The 19,115-nt window shown below is 38.1% G+C and overlaps 2 protein-coding genes across 2 annotated transcripts in view; one reads left to right on the top strand and one right to left on the bottom strand.

Moving 5' to 3' along the window:
• The window catches only part of LOC149818796 (uncharacterized), a 39,502-nt gene extending 34,553 nt beyond the window's left edge, over positions 1–4,949 (top strand). Inside the window, exons 8-11 of the mRNA XM_089985484.1 lie at positions 3,485–3,556; positions 3,636–3,707; positions 4,032–4,103; positions 4,598–4,949. Of these exons, the coding sequence (XP_089841610.1) occupies positions 3,485–3,556; positions 3,636–3,707; positions 4,032–4,103; positions 4,598–4,688 (307 nt within the window). The 3' untranslated portion in view covers positions 4,689–4,949. The remainder of the gene's footprint in view (positions 1–3,484; positions 3,557–3,635; positions 3,708–4,031; positions 4,104–4,597) is intronic.
• A 2,075-nt stretch (positions 4,950–7,024) lies between these two features.
• Positions 7,025–8,639, bottom strand: LOC149818795 (putative pentatricopeptide repeat-containing protein At3g23330). Its single transcript, XM_089986294.1, has 4 exons — positions 8,467–8,639; positions 8,298–8,334; positions 7,409–7,569; positions 7,025–7,316 (listed from the first exon to the last, which is right to left on the bottom strand). Exons 1-4 carry the CDS (start codon positions 8,637–8,639, stop codon positions 7,025–7,027), a joined length of 663 nt encoding a protein of 220 aa, XP_089842420.1.
• Between the last annotated feature and the right edge of the window lie 10,476 nt (positions 8,640–19,115).

The following is a 19,115-nucleotide window of genomic DNA, read 5'->3' as shown; positions in this document are numbered from 1 at the left end:
AATTTTTATGTGGGTATTAACCTTTTTAACTGGAGTGCCAAGGTAAAGCCTTCAAGTACCAGGCTTGGTGATTCACATGCCAGCCTTAAACCATAACAATTACACATAAATGAAAATTTACTCTTATTCATCAATCACTACCATGGTTTTCTTAAACTAAAAGAGTGGTTACAACTCTTTTTGACTTGAATCATCATTAACTTAGCTCGGCCCTTTATAAGGATCAATGGTGATAAAATTTACTAAAATGATAATTGGCACATTCACAAACCCACTATTGATAGTTCATTAATAGGAACGTAAGATTTCTATGCATACTATTTACAACATGTCAAAGGGGAAGTAGACATCTCCTAAAGATCTTGAAATAATTACAATTGTCGAAACTAACACATGCAGTGTCTATAGCCAATATAGCAAAACATAACCTTTTGATGTGCATCACAATGCAGGCCGAAAATGATAGAGTCTGTAACCTATTCTACCTATTTCAGTTATACAAAACAGGAAATTCAATGTACCAGAGAGGTGACAACTAGGTATTATTCAGATAGCATACTGAAATTCAAAAATAAAAATCCAATATGAATCACTCAGCCATTCTACTATATCCCACAGATTAACTAAGTGAGGTACAGTACGGTGTGTTACACAGAAAATAAAGGAAAGAACCAAAAATTCATTAAGCCGCATGTACTAAACACCCCTATTTTTCAGTTCAGCCATCATGCAGCATATACATCAAACAATGGTTTCAGCCATTCTACTGCATTTTACAGGATTATTAAGTATTAAACAACATGTTGTATTATGCAAAACCAACAAAAACAAAAAGAAACAACTACTGGACATATACAAGACTCAACCATGGGCAGCACCTTGGTTTATCATAAGTAATTCAAACTAAAAACACAGAATTAAACATGCATTTACATTGATTAATCATATGAAAAACAAATGTCCAGACCCTTACGACACTCAAGCATGGTCATACATGTACAAACTGTGTGTCAGTCTACCCGAATGCATCAATTCTGTTACAGGAAATTTTCCAGAAACATAGTACACCAACCCTCTTGATCCCCATTCCTCTAACATAGACAACTCAGAGAGGCTGCATATTACATGTCATATACTGATGTAAAAACCTAAAACTTAATAGAATACAAATGGACATTCAAAATTATCATACCAAGGGCGTGACTTACCTCTTTATGTATATTTTCTTTTGTGAATAAAAAAAAAGCTTAATTTCTCTTACCCAACTACAGACTGAATCATACTAGAGGAATAATTGACAACTTTTCCCTATTATAACCCATTCTGCCCCATTTCGACAGGTTACACGTATGCAGACCAGAATTTAGTTCAAAGAATAATCATGTAACAAGGATTACCAGAATTTTTCTCTTTACTTTTCAGCATAATCGAAATTACAACATACAATAAAAACTATTTGCATAACACTGAATACAGGTTCCATAACTTTATACAATGTAACGATCTGGGAAGATAAACCCCAGATTCCCAGTTTAGATTTGGGTTTTTTTTTTTTTTCAACAACCGAGATCCCCCAAATTAGTTGATTTGGTGTTAATCGGACAACCCCTCATACTTGACCCCAAGCACCCAAGAAAAATCAGGGAGATCTACTCACGGACATTGCGTTTGTAGAAATCCCCAACTGCCACAACACCCCTCGTGATTTGGGGATATTCTATTCCCCCACTCACTCACACCCCGAGCACGCGAGCTACCTACACAGAAAAAAAAACCCAGTAACCTACCATTATCCGACGAGGAGGTTGCGGCAGCCACGAGAGGAGATCGGTCGGCCTGGACAACACCACCACCGGAGAGGTCGGCTTCTCTCTGCAAGGTCTCGAGCTGCAGGCCTGAGATCGGAGGGTGCTTCGAGGGTTAGAGAGGTAGAGGAGAGTGAGAGAGAGAATGGGATAGCGAGAGAGGGAGAAAGAGGGGTTCGGGGTCCCCCTTTGTAGGAGGGTGGCCACCCGAAAAGGAAGGAAGCCCCCACCCAACTCCGGCGGCTGCGGTCCCCCCCCCCCCCCCCCCCCCCCAAACTCAGCGTGTTAGGGTTCCAATGAACCCTAACAGGCGAGTTATCGGGGAAGAGGGTTTCCTCCCTCATATTTTTTTTTTATTGGGCAGCCCTCTTATCGCCCCCCCCCCCTTTTAACCCTTTTCCTGTTTCCCTTTCTACAGGGTGTGGGCTGGGTCCGGGTCCGACCCGCGACCCGCACTCGGGATCCAACCACGTGTTGGATCCGGGCCTTATTTAAAGATGTGGACCCATAGTTGGGTCCGAACCCCACCTAATGATATATATATATATATATATATATATTATATTATTTATTTTCTTATGTGCGTATATTGATATTTAAATGGGTTTATATGTATAAGGGGTATCACTTAAGTATGGTTCTGGATCCGAAACTTGGATCCGTGCCCAATTCAAGCCTATATTACGCATAAAACATTAAAATTTTAAATGGAAAAAATTGCGGTTATTACAGCAAGCATCTATTCTTCATGTTTATCTATGATACCACATTCAGTTGAGAAGAATTGCATTTCCTTGTTCTCTCATCAATTACAAAATAAAAGAAATGGCATAATGTAAAGCAAAACAAAGACAAAATTCTGGGATCTAAAAGGTTTAAGACACCTGATCTTGACACATACAACTATTGAACCTAGTGGACTGTAGGGGCTGAATCACTTTATGCGCATTAAAACTTCTATATTGTCTTGATTGATGAAGTTTGGTGTCGATGAGTATTGATATTTGTTGCTTTGAAATTTTTAAATGGTCGTTATTCATCTGATCGACCTAAGCATTGATCTTGTATGAAATTGGATCTGGAAGGTTAGTAGTATTTGTCAATTTGAAATTCTTAAATGGTCTTTATTCATCTGATCAACCTATAGAGTTTGGAGAAGATTGATTTTAATGCGTAGTATTACTATGATTAAACTCGTGAGATGTAATGATCTTTTCTATGATACTTTCAGCAATTGTGGTCGTTCCTCTGGTATGGATGTTTCTTTATCATTAAAAATATAACAAACTGATCTTTAAACTAATACCTGAGTCCCCTAATCCTTCACCTCAAAGATGTAAGTGGGGAAAAAGTTTGCACTGTGGGCGTAGGCAAAATGGGGTTTAAATCAGTTGAATCTTTTGCCTTTCTGAGAAGTTGGATTGAGGTTTTAGCTTGCAGTAGAGTTAACCACATTTGGCCATCTTGCTCATGTTCCTTTTGTATGTTTTGGATGCCTTTTCTGCTCTTGGAGGTGCTTTGTATTGGTTCAAATTCTATTTAAACTTCTTAACAGCTGCTCTTGATATTGTGATTCTACATTTTTATTTCTATTGTCTGGAATATTTTAGACTTTTAAGGTGCAGTTGCAATTTGAAATTATGGAGCTGGGAAGTCATCTTCTATAATTTGGAATGTAGGTACCTAAACAACAATTACTTGACAGGAGGAATTCCTACTCAGCTCGCAAACTTGACAAATTTGGAAATTTTGTGAGTAATGTTGCAGTTCAGTTGTATGCTATCCCAATTTTTTTCCCTCTTACAAGAACAAGAAAATATGTGCTTGCAGGTATCTCTCCAATAACAAGATGTCGGGGGTGATTCCTGCAGCCCTTGCCTCTATCCCAAGATTGACTTATTTGTGAGTTTGAAGTTCTGCCTTGAAATAGATAATTTTGGTTCAATTGATTTCAGTAAAATTATTTCTTATGGCCTTCTTCTCATGCACACATGCATAACAACGATGCCTTGGAAAGTAAAGGGAAACATTCAGATGCATTCATGCCATCAATGCGTGGTTTCATCTGCATTCATCTTTTCCACCAATCTGTGATTTTGTTTCTTTGATTTGATGAAGCAATCAAGCATTCTGATGCTTGTCCACCTATTGCTGGGAGGGTTATCCACATTTTACTGTCTGCTAATTGGCATTCTCTGTGCACTTTTCTGTTTGTGTTATTTTCAGGTACCTGGATAACAATTTGTTCACAGGAAGGATTCCAGATGCCTTGAATAAGCACCCTTTCTTGAAAGAACTGTGAGTATTTTAGAAATGCTGCCATGCATTAAATTTTTGTGAAGGGACTTTTTCTTTTGTTTTTTGAGAAAATTTTTGGCGTTCGCTTATTTGACTTCACACTTTGAATCATCCTTCAAATGGGGAACCAAGTAAATGAGCCATTTTGGTGGTCTGACATTGGTGTTTTCTCCCTAGCAGCTCTTGCTGTCATTGATAGATTAATCTAAATTTTTTGGTCTATTGCATTAGAAGCATGTTTAAAGTAACTGCTAAAAAAAAGTTCAGATTTAGTGAATTTGTTACTAGGCACGGTCAGAGCAGTTCAAGCTGAAACAATTTGAACTGGGCTCCAACTCCATGCGTGGCTCAAGTTATTTTGTGTCCTATCTGTTGAATCACAGTTCTATTCATTGATCAAGCCAAAAACAACCTGCAAAAAGTTTATCCTCCGAGTAATATAATCTAATAGAAATGTGATAATAGAGTTGCTTCAATTTCTTTTTTGAATGCAGGTACGTAGAGGGTAACCAATTCAAGCCGGGCGTGCAAGGGAAAGGCATACATAAGGTTCTTGAATTATCAGATACCGAGTTCTTGGTTTAATCATGTAGTTTATTTTGTAGATCCACGTTGGGATCACCTTGTGCAAGAGCCAGAATGGTTTGTCGAGGGTTGATCTCATGTGGGAGGAGAACAAACCCCACCTCTCTCTCTCTCTCTCTAAAGGCCTTATTTGGGGCTATTTCTGATACAATTGATGTGCTATTATATTAAATTATTACATCATGATCAATATGATGTATACTTCACAACTTGCCTGTCAAAAAGAAAAAAGAAGAATTAAATGTGATGTTTTCTGCCAATCTCCACTGGAATGATGACATGGAACAGGCACAAGCTACTGAGCTTGCAAGAAGCTTGGGCTTGGCTTGGTATGATATGGCTCGACTCCTGCTTGCTCGTTAAATAAATGACCGGAGCAAATTAAACCCGAAAACTCTCATTAAAAGCCTTGATAAATTCCATGATTTGATTATACTTAATAATAGCATTAATACAAATATTTAAGTATGTCCGCCGATGTGTAGGAATATTACTGACCATGCTTCTTGGCTCGAAAGAAATTCCTTTATTTTTAATTTTTGACATAAAGATTCTACTTTTGGAAGTATTTGATTTGGTTTAGCATAAGTTTGTCATCTGTCTATTTGCACTGGTTTACAGAGGTGTCTATGCGCGTCGAGCTTCAGCTTGTCTTTTAGGCTCTGTTTGGGAGCAGGAGATGGGAGGAGATGAGGGTGGAGAGATGGTATTTAATGATTGTGTAATTAATACCACCTATCCTCGGGTGTTTGGGAACACTGATTTGGGAGATGAAAATGTTGTTGCAAGTAAAAATGGGTCATTTTCAACTACATCTTCACAAGGATGTCGGACAACTCCGGCATCATCTCTCATTTTCATCTCTACTTCCATCACCCCTCTCATCTCATCTCCAACACCGGCTCCCAAAAGGAGCTTTACTAAGCTTGCCAAATAGTTGACATCCCTTTTGCACATGCATATGTATGCACACACAGATAGTCATGTGTAAGGGGTTGTGTGTGGATTTATCCATGACCTCGGTGTACACACTGAACGATTGCCATTTCTTTTTCATTTTTCTTAAATTTTGACTGTACAAAATGAGTTTTGCAGGATTAAATTAGTGGGAATCGGCTTTTGGGCCATTTGATTATGACTATAAACAGATTATTTTAAGGGGTAAGAAATTGATAGTTTATTATTTTTTATATTTTAAATATTAAAAAATTATAGGTTTTCATTGAGAACACATGAACTAAGGGCCAATTTTTTAACAAATAGACCATGCTGGACACATCTATGGAGTCAGAAACATGAACTATGGGCCATTTTTTTAGCAAATAGACCATGCCGAACACATCTATGGAGTCAGATCGCTGGAAACTGGTGGCTATTACCAGTGCACTTGGGGTCTTCATATCCATTTTCACCATTTTTTTTATTTTTTAAAAATTTGACCTGTGTCAGATCGTTGGAAACTGGTGGCTATTACCAGTGCACTCGGGGTCTGCATGTCCATTTTCACCATTTTTTTTATTTTAAAAAAATTTGACCTGTGTGTGTTTTATACTGTTGATTTAGCGGGAAAGGGATTTTAGATCATCCAATTCGGATACGTAAGCAGAGGTTTTAAAGGCTTTAAAATTTAATGGTTTGCAATTTTTAAAATTTTAAACCTTAAAAGATTATATTTTTTCATTGAAAAACATGATCCAAGGATTGCTTCCTAGCAAATTATGCCAAACACATTCAAGTGGTCCAAGTGCCAAAATTGTGGCTTTTGATGTTAATATTTATTTTGTACAGTTTTGACATTCAGAATTCATCATACCACACGTTCTGGGAATGAGATCTAGAATGCTATCCACAAGAGAGCTAACAAAATTTTGGGGAAAGCCAATGGCAAGACTGTTATCAGATTGGCTCCCTATGGATAATAGTGTACATGGCTAACTGAATCTCCATTGTAAGAATAAAAAAATCATGTTTTTTTTGTCCAAAAAGCATGATCCAAGAATCAATTCTTAGCAAATGGACTATGCTGGACACATCTGTAGGGTCAAAATTGCAAAAAAAGCATCAGAAACGCCTAGTTCACACTCTAGTTTTCATATTCTAGTGGCCATATATAGATCTCAATCCAACTCTGCCCAACTTCCTTTTTCATGAACCTTCTTCTCTCCATTACTTCTCACTTTTCCAGCTTCTTTCCATCTTCCATTGCCAGCATATCTACTAGATAACAAGATAACTAGCGCTGACATCCTGACATATCTTCACAATCTTTCATGTTACTGCCAAGACAAGGTGATAAATTTTGTACAAATTACAACTCAACAATGTCTTCAAAATAATTATCCCTGGTTCTGTTGGAATTTCTCATAGAAGTTGAGCGAGTCCTTAAACATTCCGGCACGCCCAAAAGCACCAATAACACAAGCATAGTGTTCTTCCCCTGCTTCAATTTTGTACTCATCAACCATGTCAGAGAAGAATTTGGTTACACTTTCCACTAGACCACCATGACTGCAACCAGAGAGAACAGCAAGAAACGTGACATGATCTGGCTTCATGCCGTGTGAATTACGCATTTCATGAAAAAGTTTAACAACTTCTGTTCCATTACTATGGAAAGCAAAGCATGCCCTGAAATCAGAAAATTCCACAGCACTACATCATTCTTTTCTGTTTCTTCAAAGCAGCAGATTGCCTCGGCCATACTTTCACATTTAGCACACATGTCAATTATAGAGCTCTTCACGATCTTATTGCCTTTAAAACCAATTTTCCCAATATGGGCATGGAGCAACTTTCCAGTTTGGATAGCCGTTGGCTTAGCGCAAGCAGAAAGTGAGCTTGCAAGAGTGAATTGATTTGGTTTTACCCCCTGCCCCATCATCTTCACAAGCAAAACAAGAGCAGCTTATCCATACCCAAGATTTGTACACCCTGAAATCAATGCAGTCCATGAAACTACATCACGCACAATCATTTCATGAAGAGCTGGAATGTGGAGTCTAAATACCCACAATCAGCATATTGGGAAAGAAGAGAAATTTTCAATAAATTTTCACATTCACATCCTGATTTAATTATGTAACAATGAATCTTCTTGCCATGATCAACATCTAGAACATTGACACATCCCCCAAGAACATTTACAAGCAACAGAATCTGGCTTCACTCCTTCATTCTGCATCTAGTAGAATGTATGCGCAGCATCCCTTTTCAACCCATTTTGAACATAAACAGAAATAAGCATTGTCCATGGGAAAACATCATGTAATCCATTCATCTCATAAAAGACTTGATGAACTCCCATACATAGAAATTAGGGAATCACACGCACAAGTATCTGATTCATGTCCAAGCCCGACAACCAGGGAATGGATCTTACCTAAGTGGAGGCATTCTGCCCCAGCACATGCATTAAGAACACACTTAACATGACACTATCCCTCTCAACATCTTCTCTTTGTAACTTTCAAAACAAACGCATAGCATCATCAAAACAGCCATGAGAAACATAACCAACGATTAGGCTTGTCCAAGACATTGAATTCCGTGCCCCATATCGATACATGAAATTAACAGCGTCATCAAAATTATTAGGACTAGCATACATACCCACAAGCCCATTCTGCACCAGTCATCATCTTCTAACCTGAACTTAACAATTAAACCATGAATTACCATCCCCAAAAGTTTCACCCTTTCATCGGTATCAAAGATATTTAACAAACTAACAAAGCTAGCCCTTGTAGGTATTCAAGAATTTGTCATAATCAACTTAAACTTCATCAAAGCTTCACTAAAATCACCATTACGAACGTGCAATGAAATAATAGTATTGATCAAAACAGTATCCTTCACCAATCGATCAAAAACCTTGATAACTTCACCAAATTCATAAAGTTTGGCATAGAAATCAACAAGGGAACTCCCAACACAGATTGCCAGCAAACCCATGTTTGATCAAACTACAATGCACCATCAATCCCTCTCTAAACCTACCAAAACCAGTGCAAGACTTGAGCAGTACTAAAAGTGATCCCAACCCGCCCGACTGAATCATAGACAGGAAATACAGGAAAGCTGAGGTGTTAAGCCCACATTGGATAAAGCCACATATCATGATGTTCCAAGAGATAACATCTCTTTGAGGCATTTCAACAAACAGTTGAGATGCATCACTAGTATGCTTGAACTCAAAGTAGGCCATTATCATACAGTCGGAAAGGAAGATCTGGGGTGTCAGTAAGGATTTAAGGATGCGGCAATGAAGGGCCTTCCCTTCAGAAACCATCTCATTCTGGGTGCAAATTCGTATAAGGTGAGCATATCTATCTTCCAAATTGAGAACATAAGGAAACAATGCTTGGTTTCTTGCTTTTCAAACATATTGCATGCTTTGGCAATGCTTCCATGCAGAGAGAGAGAGAGAGAGAGAGAGAGAGAGAGAGAGAGAGAGAGAGAGAGAGAGACGAATCAAAGATATCAACATTACGACAGGTTAGACGTTGAAACCGGCAAACAAAACACACAGGACCCAGGCCGACAAAGAACACATAAGCCAAAGAAGCACAAAATACAAATCAGAAACAAGGCGATCAGTCCGAATCCGGGGGAGGCCTTAGCGGCAATCGGCATTGAAGATCAGGAAGAAAGATGCGTAACGAGGCGTATACATCCGTCAGAATATAATTTACTAACTTGTTGAAAGTAACCGGGGTCTGCCTGAAAATAGCATTGTTGCGCGACATCCAAACAACCCACCAGGAAGAAAGCAACCAAGTTCTCCAAATGATCCGCCAGCTTTTACATCTGCGAACTGGCTGGGGTCCCCACAAGAGGTCCACAACGAAAGACTCCTGACGCACGCACACTATCGACTTATTCCAGGTAACCTTAAAGATATTCTGAAAGACTTGACATTCCCAGAATATGTGCAGTGCAGATTCCTCAGCCCCCTCGCAGAGAGCACATCTACTCACAATACAGAAATCGATAGACTTGAGGAAGCTATCTGTCTGCACCCGATCTTGCAGAATAAGCCAAGCAAGGAAGCACGCTATAGGAGGAGGACCTTTGCCCCAGATAATCCTCGTATGGAACCGATTCATACCTGTCGGAAGGAGAAAAAGGTAGGTGTCTTTAGTACGGAAAGAGCCGTTCTAGGAGATCGTTGTACACAGGAACTATCTCTGAGCGACATTGTCGCCCTCGCCACCCCACACAACAGGCCAAGCTTGAATCCATGATCTCCGCAGATGCGAAAGGGGCGACCTAATCGCAAGCTGACCCCCAAACAAAGACTCCACCGATCTATATTTAGCCTGAACGAGATTTGCACAAGGGGACCTCGGTTGGTGTGCAAGCCAACTTTGCTTAACAACAAGAATAATACTTCTTAACCTAGAGTCTGAAATCCCCAACCCCCCTCTATTCTGCGGCAGCCTTATAGTGTCCCAACCCATAATATGACGCTTGATATTATTTCCTTGCCCAGACCATAGAAACCTGGTCAATAACCCAAAGAGCTTCTTATTGATCCTCATAGGCATAAGGAACATAGACATAAGAAATTCTGACATCGCATTTAAAACATGTTTGATGAGGGAAAGTCTCCCGGCAATCGAAAGGTAGGAGGCTTGTCAGGTCGAGATCTTAGTCTGAACCTTTTGCAGAGTGGCGTTCCAAGCAACAGATGGAATCCGTGAGAGCTGAAGCGGCAGACCAAGGTAGGGGAAAAACTTATCCGAGGAGGCACACAGAAAGATATTCACCGATGGCCTGCATATGTGAAGGAACATTGATCATGGAAATGCAACACTTATCATTGTTTAGCGAGAGGCCCGACATCGATAGGAAAAAGAGGATGATGAGCTTGACTCTAAACATTTGTTGGATGAATCCAATGTCAAAAACAATCATGTCATCGGCATAAGTAAGAATATTGCTCTGGAGCCCCTGAACTCCGAGTGGCTTAATAAAACCACACCCCACGACCCTCTTGAGCAAGACCATAATGCCTTCAGAAACAACGTTAAAAAGCAGAGGGGACAAGGGGCATCCTTGCCGAATACCACGCCCAACCTTGAACTGCTTACCACAGGCCCCATTAATCTGAACTTGGGATTATGCATTTGTGACCAACTCACGCACCCAATTAGAAAAGCATCGACCAAATCCAAAGTTCTCTAACATGTGAAAGAGGAAAGGCCAGTGCACCGAGTCATACGGTTTGTGAAAGTCAAGTTTAAGAGTAAAGAAAGGTCTCCCGCTGGACTTTCAGAGAGTGAACCACCTCCGTGGCCAGAATAAATGAATGTTGCAGCCGTCTATGGGGAATGAAAGCAAATTGAGCATTTAAAAAAATTTGATTAGCGACAGAGCGCATCCTGGTAGCCAATACCTTGGCGATGATCCGGTAGATTCCCCCTAAGACAGAGATAGGACGGTACCACGCTATGTCCACCGACGTAGCGTCTTTCGGAATAAGAGATACAATGGCCAGGTGATAGATAGACGGTAACCGGCTGTTACGGTGAAACTCAACAAACATACTCAGAATATCACCCTTAACACATGTCCAAAAGGTGCGATAGAAGTCCACAGGGTAACCATTAAAAATAGAAGCTTTTCATCCAGACAAAGCTGTTACTGCCACAAAGATTTCCTCTTCAAAAAAGGCCACCTGCAAAGACTTTAATAACGCATGGTCGATGCAACGAATGGAGTCTATACCCATCGACCCACCGGTCGAGGAGTTTCCGGCATAAAGCTTGATGAAGAAGTCAGTCACCGCTGGAAGGACTTGATCTCCCGAATGGTAGACACCTTCAATGCAGATGGAAGGAATGGCATGCCTTCGACGCCTATGAGAGGCAACAAAATGGAAAAAGTGAGTATTTTCGTCACCCGCTTTAAGCCAAGTAGCACGAGACCGCTGCCTCTAGCGAATCTCCTCTTTCATGCGCCACGACCGTAATAGCAAAGTCAGTTCCACGGATCTAGCATTCAGGCTGACAATACCGGAGTTCGATAGGGAGGCCGAGTCTGAGAGAGACTGGTGGATCGACGACAACTCGTGCTCCCAAACCTCCATATGTTGAAATTTACTGATATGCCTCGAAATAAGCCATGATTTAATTGCTCGAGACAAGCGGCGACAATTAACCACACAACGATTAGCCGCCCTAGCTGCGGTGCACGAGCCACACTAAGATAGACGGACTACAGACTCAAGGTCTAGCTCCGTGATCCACCATTGCTCAAATCAGAATTTGATGTGGCGAGAAAATCCATGCCCCCATCGGATGACCAACTGACTATGGTCAGAGACAGATGGAGGGAGAAGACAAACAGAGAGGTCATGTAGCGAGGCTAGCAGATCCGGGGAGACGAACACACGGTCAAGCAAACTGTAGCACGATTGAGATCGACGATTGGACCAAGAGAAAGCTTCCCCATGATGCGGAACAGAATACAATTGGTTCGATTGAATAAAGTTTTGGAACCCAAGCATAGAAGCCGAGCAGGAGATAGGATTACTCGAGTCGGAGGAGGACAACAGGCAGTTGAAATCGCCCATGATGAGGTGCTGGTCCCCGAAAGACAGAAGGATCCTATTCATGTCCTCCCAAAAATCCTCCCGACGGCTCGGGCGGTGCGGACTGTACACCATGGTGACCACTGCTGGCATCGGCTTATTCGGAAGAGGAATGGCGACAGATATGGAAAATGTGCCTTCATCAAGCTGGTAGACTCCAAGAGACGACCTCCCAAGGACAAGGATAACAACGGCAAAGAGCAACAATGGCTTGAAGAAAGAAACTGCGCCACGCTAGATCTCAGAAACTACCGAGAGAGAGAGAGAGAGAGAGAGAGAGAGAGAGAGAGAGAGAGAGAGAGAGAGAGAGAGAGAGAGAGAGAGAGAGAGAGAGTAAGCTGACGTAAAAACACTATTGTTCCAATGATAACATAGCAAAATACCGAAGTCACCTTTAAGATTTGTTTGCCTTCTCCTTGATTGGATAAAGAGAAATGATGGTGGTGATGAATATAAGAAATGCTTTAGTCACTCTCTTTATCATTCTTGCTCATTTGAAACAATCAGTGTTTTTTTGGCCAATATGAAATTAGATGGAAAATGAGAATGAGTTGCTGCCTTCAAAGGCAGGTGTGCAAAAGGATCGGATTTTGTCCGGATCTTTCCATATCCGAATCCAAAATGCAAAGAGCAGATCCGAGTAAATTCTGGATCTGGATCAGATCCGATGAGGTAATGTTGAATCATAAGCCAAAATGCATGTGGTAATAGTGGATTAGGAAAGAATAGAATAAAGCAAACTATTTACATGTAAAAATTGCAATTGTATTGGATCGTGATCCAGATCTGAATCAGATTCAACTTAAAGTTCTTGTTAGAATGGAAAGTAATCCAATTTAACTAATCCAAATCCATCTGAATGCTCATTCAGATTTTACTTAAGGATCCCAATTAGGGCTGGTAAACAAGGCAAACTGACAGAATAGGGTGTGTTTAAGATCAGCTTATTCTTCTGGCACTACTTAGCTATGCTCAAACTGACTCCTTACAAAATACATACATTGTTTTAAAATTATAAGATATAAGATTTTAACTCTAAACTTACTGTGTGTAAGCCAATCACTTCAAATATCTGCTAACATATTTATTACTAGTTAACGAGCCTATACAAGAACCAACCAAATATTAGTTGTTCATGTTCGTTTTGTCGAGCTTATTTTAAGAGTTTGAATGTGTTCTTTATGAGTCAAACACAAGCCGGGCCATGAGTCGCCCATCTTGTGTCCCTGCTTTAATTCGAATATAGAAATAACATCAGTCCCGGATCCGTTTCTATCCTACTCTATAGGCACATATAGGAACCAAATGACAATTTGAAAAAATGAGCTATCCATCTTTTGCTGCCATCAATGGGGTCTTTATTAACCTTTTTAGTTAAATCTACAAGAAATGATCATACTATACGACAAAAATAACGTCTTTCTAAAAATGCCCCACAATTTACCAAATTTGCCGAATTGACAATATCGCAAGTTCTTAATTTTTTTTATGCTTTTACCCCTCCGAGATGCAATTTTTTTATTTTCGTACGTCATGACACTAAAATAATACACCCACGAAACTCATCAACAAAAACACATCTGTGGTTGCACTTTTTTAAAAAATATTAAAAAAATTCAAATAAATTATGAAATTTGTGACGAATTTCACGCGATCACCTGCGAAAATTATAAAATTTGTGAAAGTCCAATAATTGCAGACAAATATTGCATGAAGTATTGAAAAATTTCTTATGAGCATAGGATAAAATCAAAGTTATGGTTTTACAAAAACTAGGTATTTTGTGGTCTCCAACCAGTTGGAATTATGACCATGTTTTTAGGGCCAAGCATTGGTGGCGCTTCATGGGTAGAAAATTATCGACAATGATTTTTTCTGGTAAGGGAATCTTATAGTATGGATGGCATTGGAAATAAAATCTACAACCCATTCTCATCATAGAGGACGAGAAGGATGATGATGTATCTCTCCATCAACACAGAGTTGACATATCTCACAATCAGCGTTCGATCACATGGTATGAGGTAAAATTTTCAGCATTCTTGAAGCCTCTACTCTAACGAATTGAGTTTTTCTAGTAAGTGCATCTTATGGTATGAGTGAGATATTAAACCAAAAATCTTCAAGTTAGTTTCAATGCAATGATATGCGAAGAAAAATACAAAGTGTAGTGTTTACTCTCCATCAAAGATGTGACAATATGCAATATTCTTGAGGCCCAAGAGATAGAGGTACCTTTGCACATACTCTGTTTTCTCTTTATCAAAGAGGCAGTGAGAAGTCACTTCATTTTGTGAAAGAATAAAATGAATGTAATGTATGAGCAACCAGTTTGTGAAAGAATAGAATGAATACAATATACGAGAATCTTCATTTTGTGAAAGAATGGAATGAATGCAATGTATGAGTGACTTCATTTTGTGAAAGAATGATGTTTTGTTTCTTAACCACTTTTTGCATATGGATGCCCTATTTTCCCAAACTCCAAATTTCAGCTTCCCTCCAATGATTTTTTCGACGAATCTTCTGTGAATGGAGGCTAATACCAATGTGATGTTAATAAAAATTTTGCAATACTAGTGCGATGTTAATAAGAAATTTTGCAACTTTTTGCATGTACCTTGTAAAATTCTTTTTTAATTGAGCATATAATGAACAAAAAATTATACGTACCTTGCAAAAAAATTTTGATTTAGCATATAATTAATGAACATTTGCACGTACCTTGCAAAATTTCTTCAGGAATACAAAAGTCACTACTTACGAAATTTACATTTACCTTTACATAAACAACACATATCAAATAAAAAATAGGATTAAACAACTTCATTCCTTGTTATATACACAATTCATTCTCATAAACAAATCAATCACCTATTATAAAACAAGAATAAACAACTTGATTCTTTGTTATATACGCAATTTATTCTCCTAAAAAAAATAAGAATAAAAAAAACTTTATTAACTGTTACATACATAATTCATTTTCCTCAAAAAACAAGAATCAAACAACTTCATATCCTATTATATACACAATTCATTCATAAACAAATGCATATACATGATAAGACTCTCCATCATCTTTCATTGTCCCAAGCGCAATGGTTGACTTTATCAGCTTTCATCCACTTGCACAATAGTGGCCGACCATCTACTTGCAACACAACAATAAACCAAATGAGTACTTTAACAAAAGAAACACAATAGTAAAAAAATATTATGCAAACTATAAAGAAACATGTCATAGACAAAATTCTAAAATATATCGAATACTCACACATTAGTTTCTAATCGTGTTTCTGCATGTTATAGCCAAGCTAGTGACATACACTGCACTTATATGACATCACCTCCTCGTGTTTTGTTCTTCGTCTTTTTACTTTAGGTCGCCCTGCTTTCTTAATTGACGCTAATAACAAGACAAAAATAAGGGTCAAAGGAGTGATGTGTGAGACATTATCGGGCATCAGATGAAATTGATAAGTACCATATGCAGCTCAATACGATTCAACTATATCTAACTTGTCAAAGTAATCATCTGGAAGATTGCCCTCATACAAAATGCATGTGAAGGCATACTCGCAAGGAATCCCGCTAACCTACCACTCTTCACAAGATCATTTCATACTCTCAAGATCCACTATAGTCGTGCTTCTGCTCATGGGCTTCGTAACAATGATGGGGGCAATGTACTACTACCATATATAGCTTTTCTGCTTCTATCTAACACTCTTTAATATTTGTAATTACCTCAGACACCACAACACCAATCATTTTCTCTCTGTTAGTCCTTTTCTTGCAATGTTTTATCAACATTAGACGAAGCTTCTCAATAAGTGAGATTATGGGTTTATCACATATGGGGAGAATCCATGAATTAAAGCACTCTACTATATTAGAGGTTAAACACTCATACCTTCTAACGAGAAAATGATTATTAACCTAATGTATCCATTTTACCTTATCAACAACATATTTGTATGCTTTTTCACTTTGCTCACTGATCTTGTGAGTGCTTTGGTAGTACACCACCAGTATGCACTAAGTGGTGCACCAAATTTCTTCAAAAAGTTCTTAGTTAGGTGCTTCATGCAATATTCATAATGACAGTTACGCCATGTGCGAAGGACAACATACATAAGCTCTTTGTTCCTATATGAGATAACTATCAACTGTTGTTTAACCTTGAGTTTATCATCATCATAGATATTTATTTGGTTCTTAACATGCCTCAAAAACTATTTTCATAATTTCTTTGACTCAATATACACCACTCTAAATGCTATAGAAAATATATCATCGAAAGCATTAATCGTGTAGGTATACAACAAAATACCCATGTACTTTTCTTTTAGGAATGTGCCATCTACCACAAGAAATGAATGACATCCTTTGACAAACCCATTGATGCATGGTCAGAAGGATAGGAACATGCACATAAATCTACTATCCATATCAGTCTTAATGAAAGTTATCGATCTAGAGTTAGCCGTCATCAAATGATGACAATAAGCAAAAAGCATCCTGAAGGACTCCTCAAATGAACCATATAACATTAGCCTAGTCAAGTCATATCCACATCGTGCTTGTTTGTAAAAAATCTCCACACCTACATTGCGATTGAGGTCGTTTATGATTTCTCTTGGAGTCATTCTTGGGTTATCGTGCAAGCGTCCATGAATAACATGTGAAATCCACTTCGAAGAAACTTTTTCTGCAAAAACGTTGTCCACTGATCCACCACATGTATGCTCACTTTGATACTCCTTCACTTTAAAGAACATTGTTTTGTGTATCTTTGTGTAGTGGATCTTTCAGAGGTAATCTATCATAGTCTATAGGTTCTTTCTCGTACATATGAGATTCACTATGTTACTGCAACTCTTCACAAATTTTGTTTTAAAGTTATTCTTAATCACATGATATCTCAAAAGCTCGTGACACTGCTTAAAATTAGTAAACCTTTTGTTATAAACAATTTCATGATTATCTAACTCTGTTGATAGGTACTAAAATTGTTTGCATTCGTTAAGTTTTTTGTTGCACAACTCATTATACAATTGAGAAGCCTCTGCATCAATTATTTTTAATTGCTCTTCATTGAATGATAATCTGTTCATTAAGAACTAAGTGTTTTGACTTCACAAATGTCATTAGCGCATTGTTCTCAACCACCAGTACTTGTTTCAAATCATCACTAATTTGGTACTCCCCTATCATTTCAGAGTCTGACTCAACCAACATGGTATACTCAGAATCATCATTATCTTCTAATTCTAAATTATGTCTGTCATCGCTGCTAGCATAAAATGACTGATCAACTATATAAAGTAAATCCAAACTCGTCATATCTACGATTATCTTTGCTTCTAAAAATATAGCATTCTTGCATTCTCAACTTTCAATATTAATAAAAAAAACAACACCTTTAGTTCAAGCATAAATTAGAAAGATCGTCAGTCTTTATCTAGATTTTTCATCTCCATTGGAAGGTTGGGTGTCATACAATATCCTGTGATGAAGATCACTGACACTAGTTTGTCCAAGTAGTTCCACATTGTTTGCAGTGATCCTGTCATCAGTAACTATTGAGAACAGTAAGATGTTCGTCAGAAGAGTGAGCTTAATCGGTGGTCGCTGAGATAGATGCATATTATCTATAAGATTTTCATCATTTCATTATTTTACATCACATTTGACCATGTCTTGTACACCACTACATATAGCTTTGCTAGCAACTAAGTAAATGTTGCCCTTATATAACATTGGTTGTATATCATCATCGTCTAAGAGATTTATCCATATATCTTCACCATCTAATTTTGGAATGCACTTACACCAAAGAACCATTAACTCTTTCATTTATCTGATTTTACGAGATATTAATACTATAAATTCTTTAGAGCTGCTGTTTTTAGAGACCATTATAGATCTCCAAAGAGGATACTCAGTGCTACAGTAATTTACAAATACTATTGCAGCAGTCATCATAACTGTTTACACTAACTACACAACGTATTACTGAGTTAACAACTCTGAAAACCAACAACCCACAATAAACTACAATACATATACAACCAACCCCTATTCAATGTTTGTGCACAGTCAACCCTAATAAACAAAGATAAATATTAACAAAACCACCAAATATTGATAAGAAACATACAAAAATAAGCAACTATATGAAAAAATTCCTAAAGATCGTAAACCCAAAATGGTAAACGAGAAAAAAAAAAGATATTGTAACCTTAATAGTAAACCAGAGACGTGAAGGAGAAGGATACTGCAACCTTACAGGAGTTGGAGCAAACAATTTTCACCGAAATCGTCGGAAGGGTTGGTGTTCTAGAGGGAGGAGGATTGGGGTTACCTCTCTTTTTTGCTACAAACGAGAAAAAGAAGAAACAAAAACTTAAACACACATTTATATAAAACAAAATTTTGCAAGAAAAAGAAATTTTGCAATATAGGTGTGATGCGAATAAGAAATTTTGCAATATAGGACTTTCACAAATATTTTAGAATTTCACATGCGATACTTGTTCGTAATTTCACAATTATCGGACTTTCACAAATTTTGTGATTTTCGCGGGTGATCGCTCGAAACTCATCACGAATTTCATAACTTGTTTAGAATTTTGCAATATTTTTTGAAAAATCGCAACCTCATATATGATTTTGTTGATGAGTTTTATGGGTGTATTATTTTAGCGTCATGACGTGCGAAAATAAAAAATTCACACCAGTGAGTGTAAAGAAAAAATTGGGAACCTGAGATATTGTCCATTCAACGGATTTGGTAAATTGTAAATGCATTATTTTTGTTGTACAGT

This window comes from Nuphar pumila, chromosome 13 (genome assembly GCF_984573655.1).
Source record: "Nuphar pumila chromosome 13, dmNupPumi1.hap1.1, whole genome shotgun sequence".
Taxonomy (NCBI): Eukaryota; Viridiplantae; Streptophyta; class Magnoliopsida; order Nymphaeales; family Nymphaeaceae; genus Nuphar; species Nuphar pumila.
The sequence above is the reverse complement of the archived record's forward strand: the minus strand, read 5'-3'. Positions and strand labels throughout refer to the sequence as shown.

Excerpts from the sequence above, each read along its gene's own strand:
- LOC149818795 (XM_089986294.1), bottom strand. The coding sequence starts at position 8,639 with ATGGGTTTGCTGGCAATCTGTGTTGGGAGTTCCCTTGTTGATTTCTAT. Across the intron at positions 7,570-8,297 it reads GGTGCAGAATGGGCTTGTGG|ATGATGGGGCAGGGGGTAAA; the intron begins GTATGTATGCTA and ends TTGCTTGTGAAG. Across the intron at positions 7,317-7,408 it reads AAGAGCTCTATAATTGACAT|GGCATGCTTTGCTTTCCATA; the intron begins GTGTGCTAAATG and ends TTCTGATTTCAG.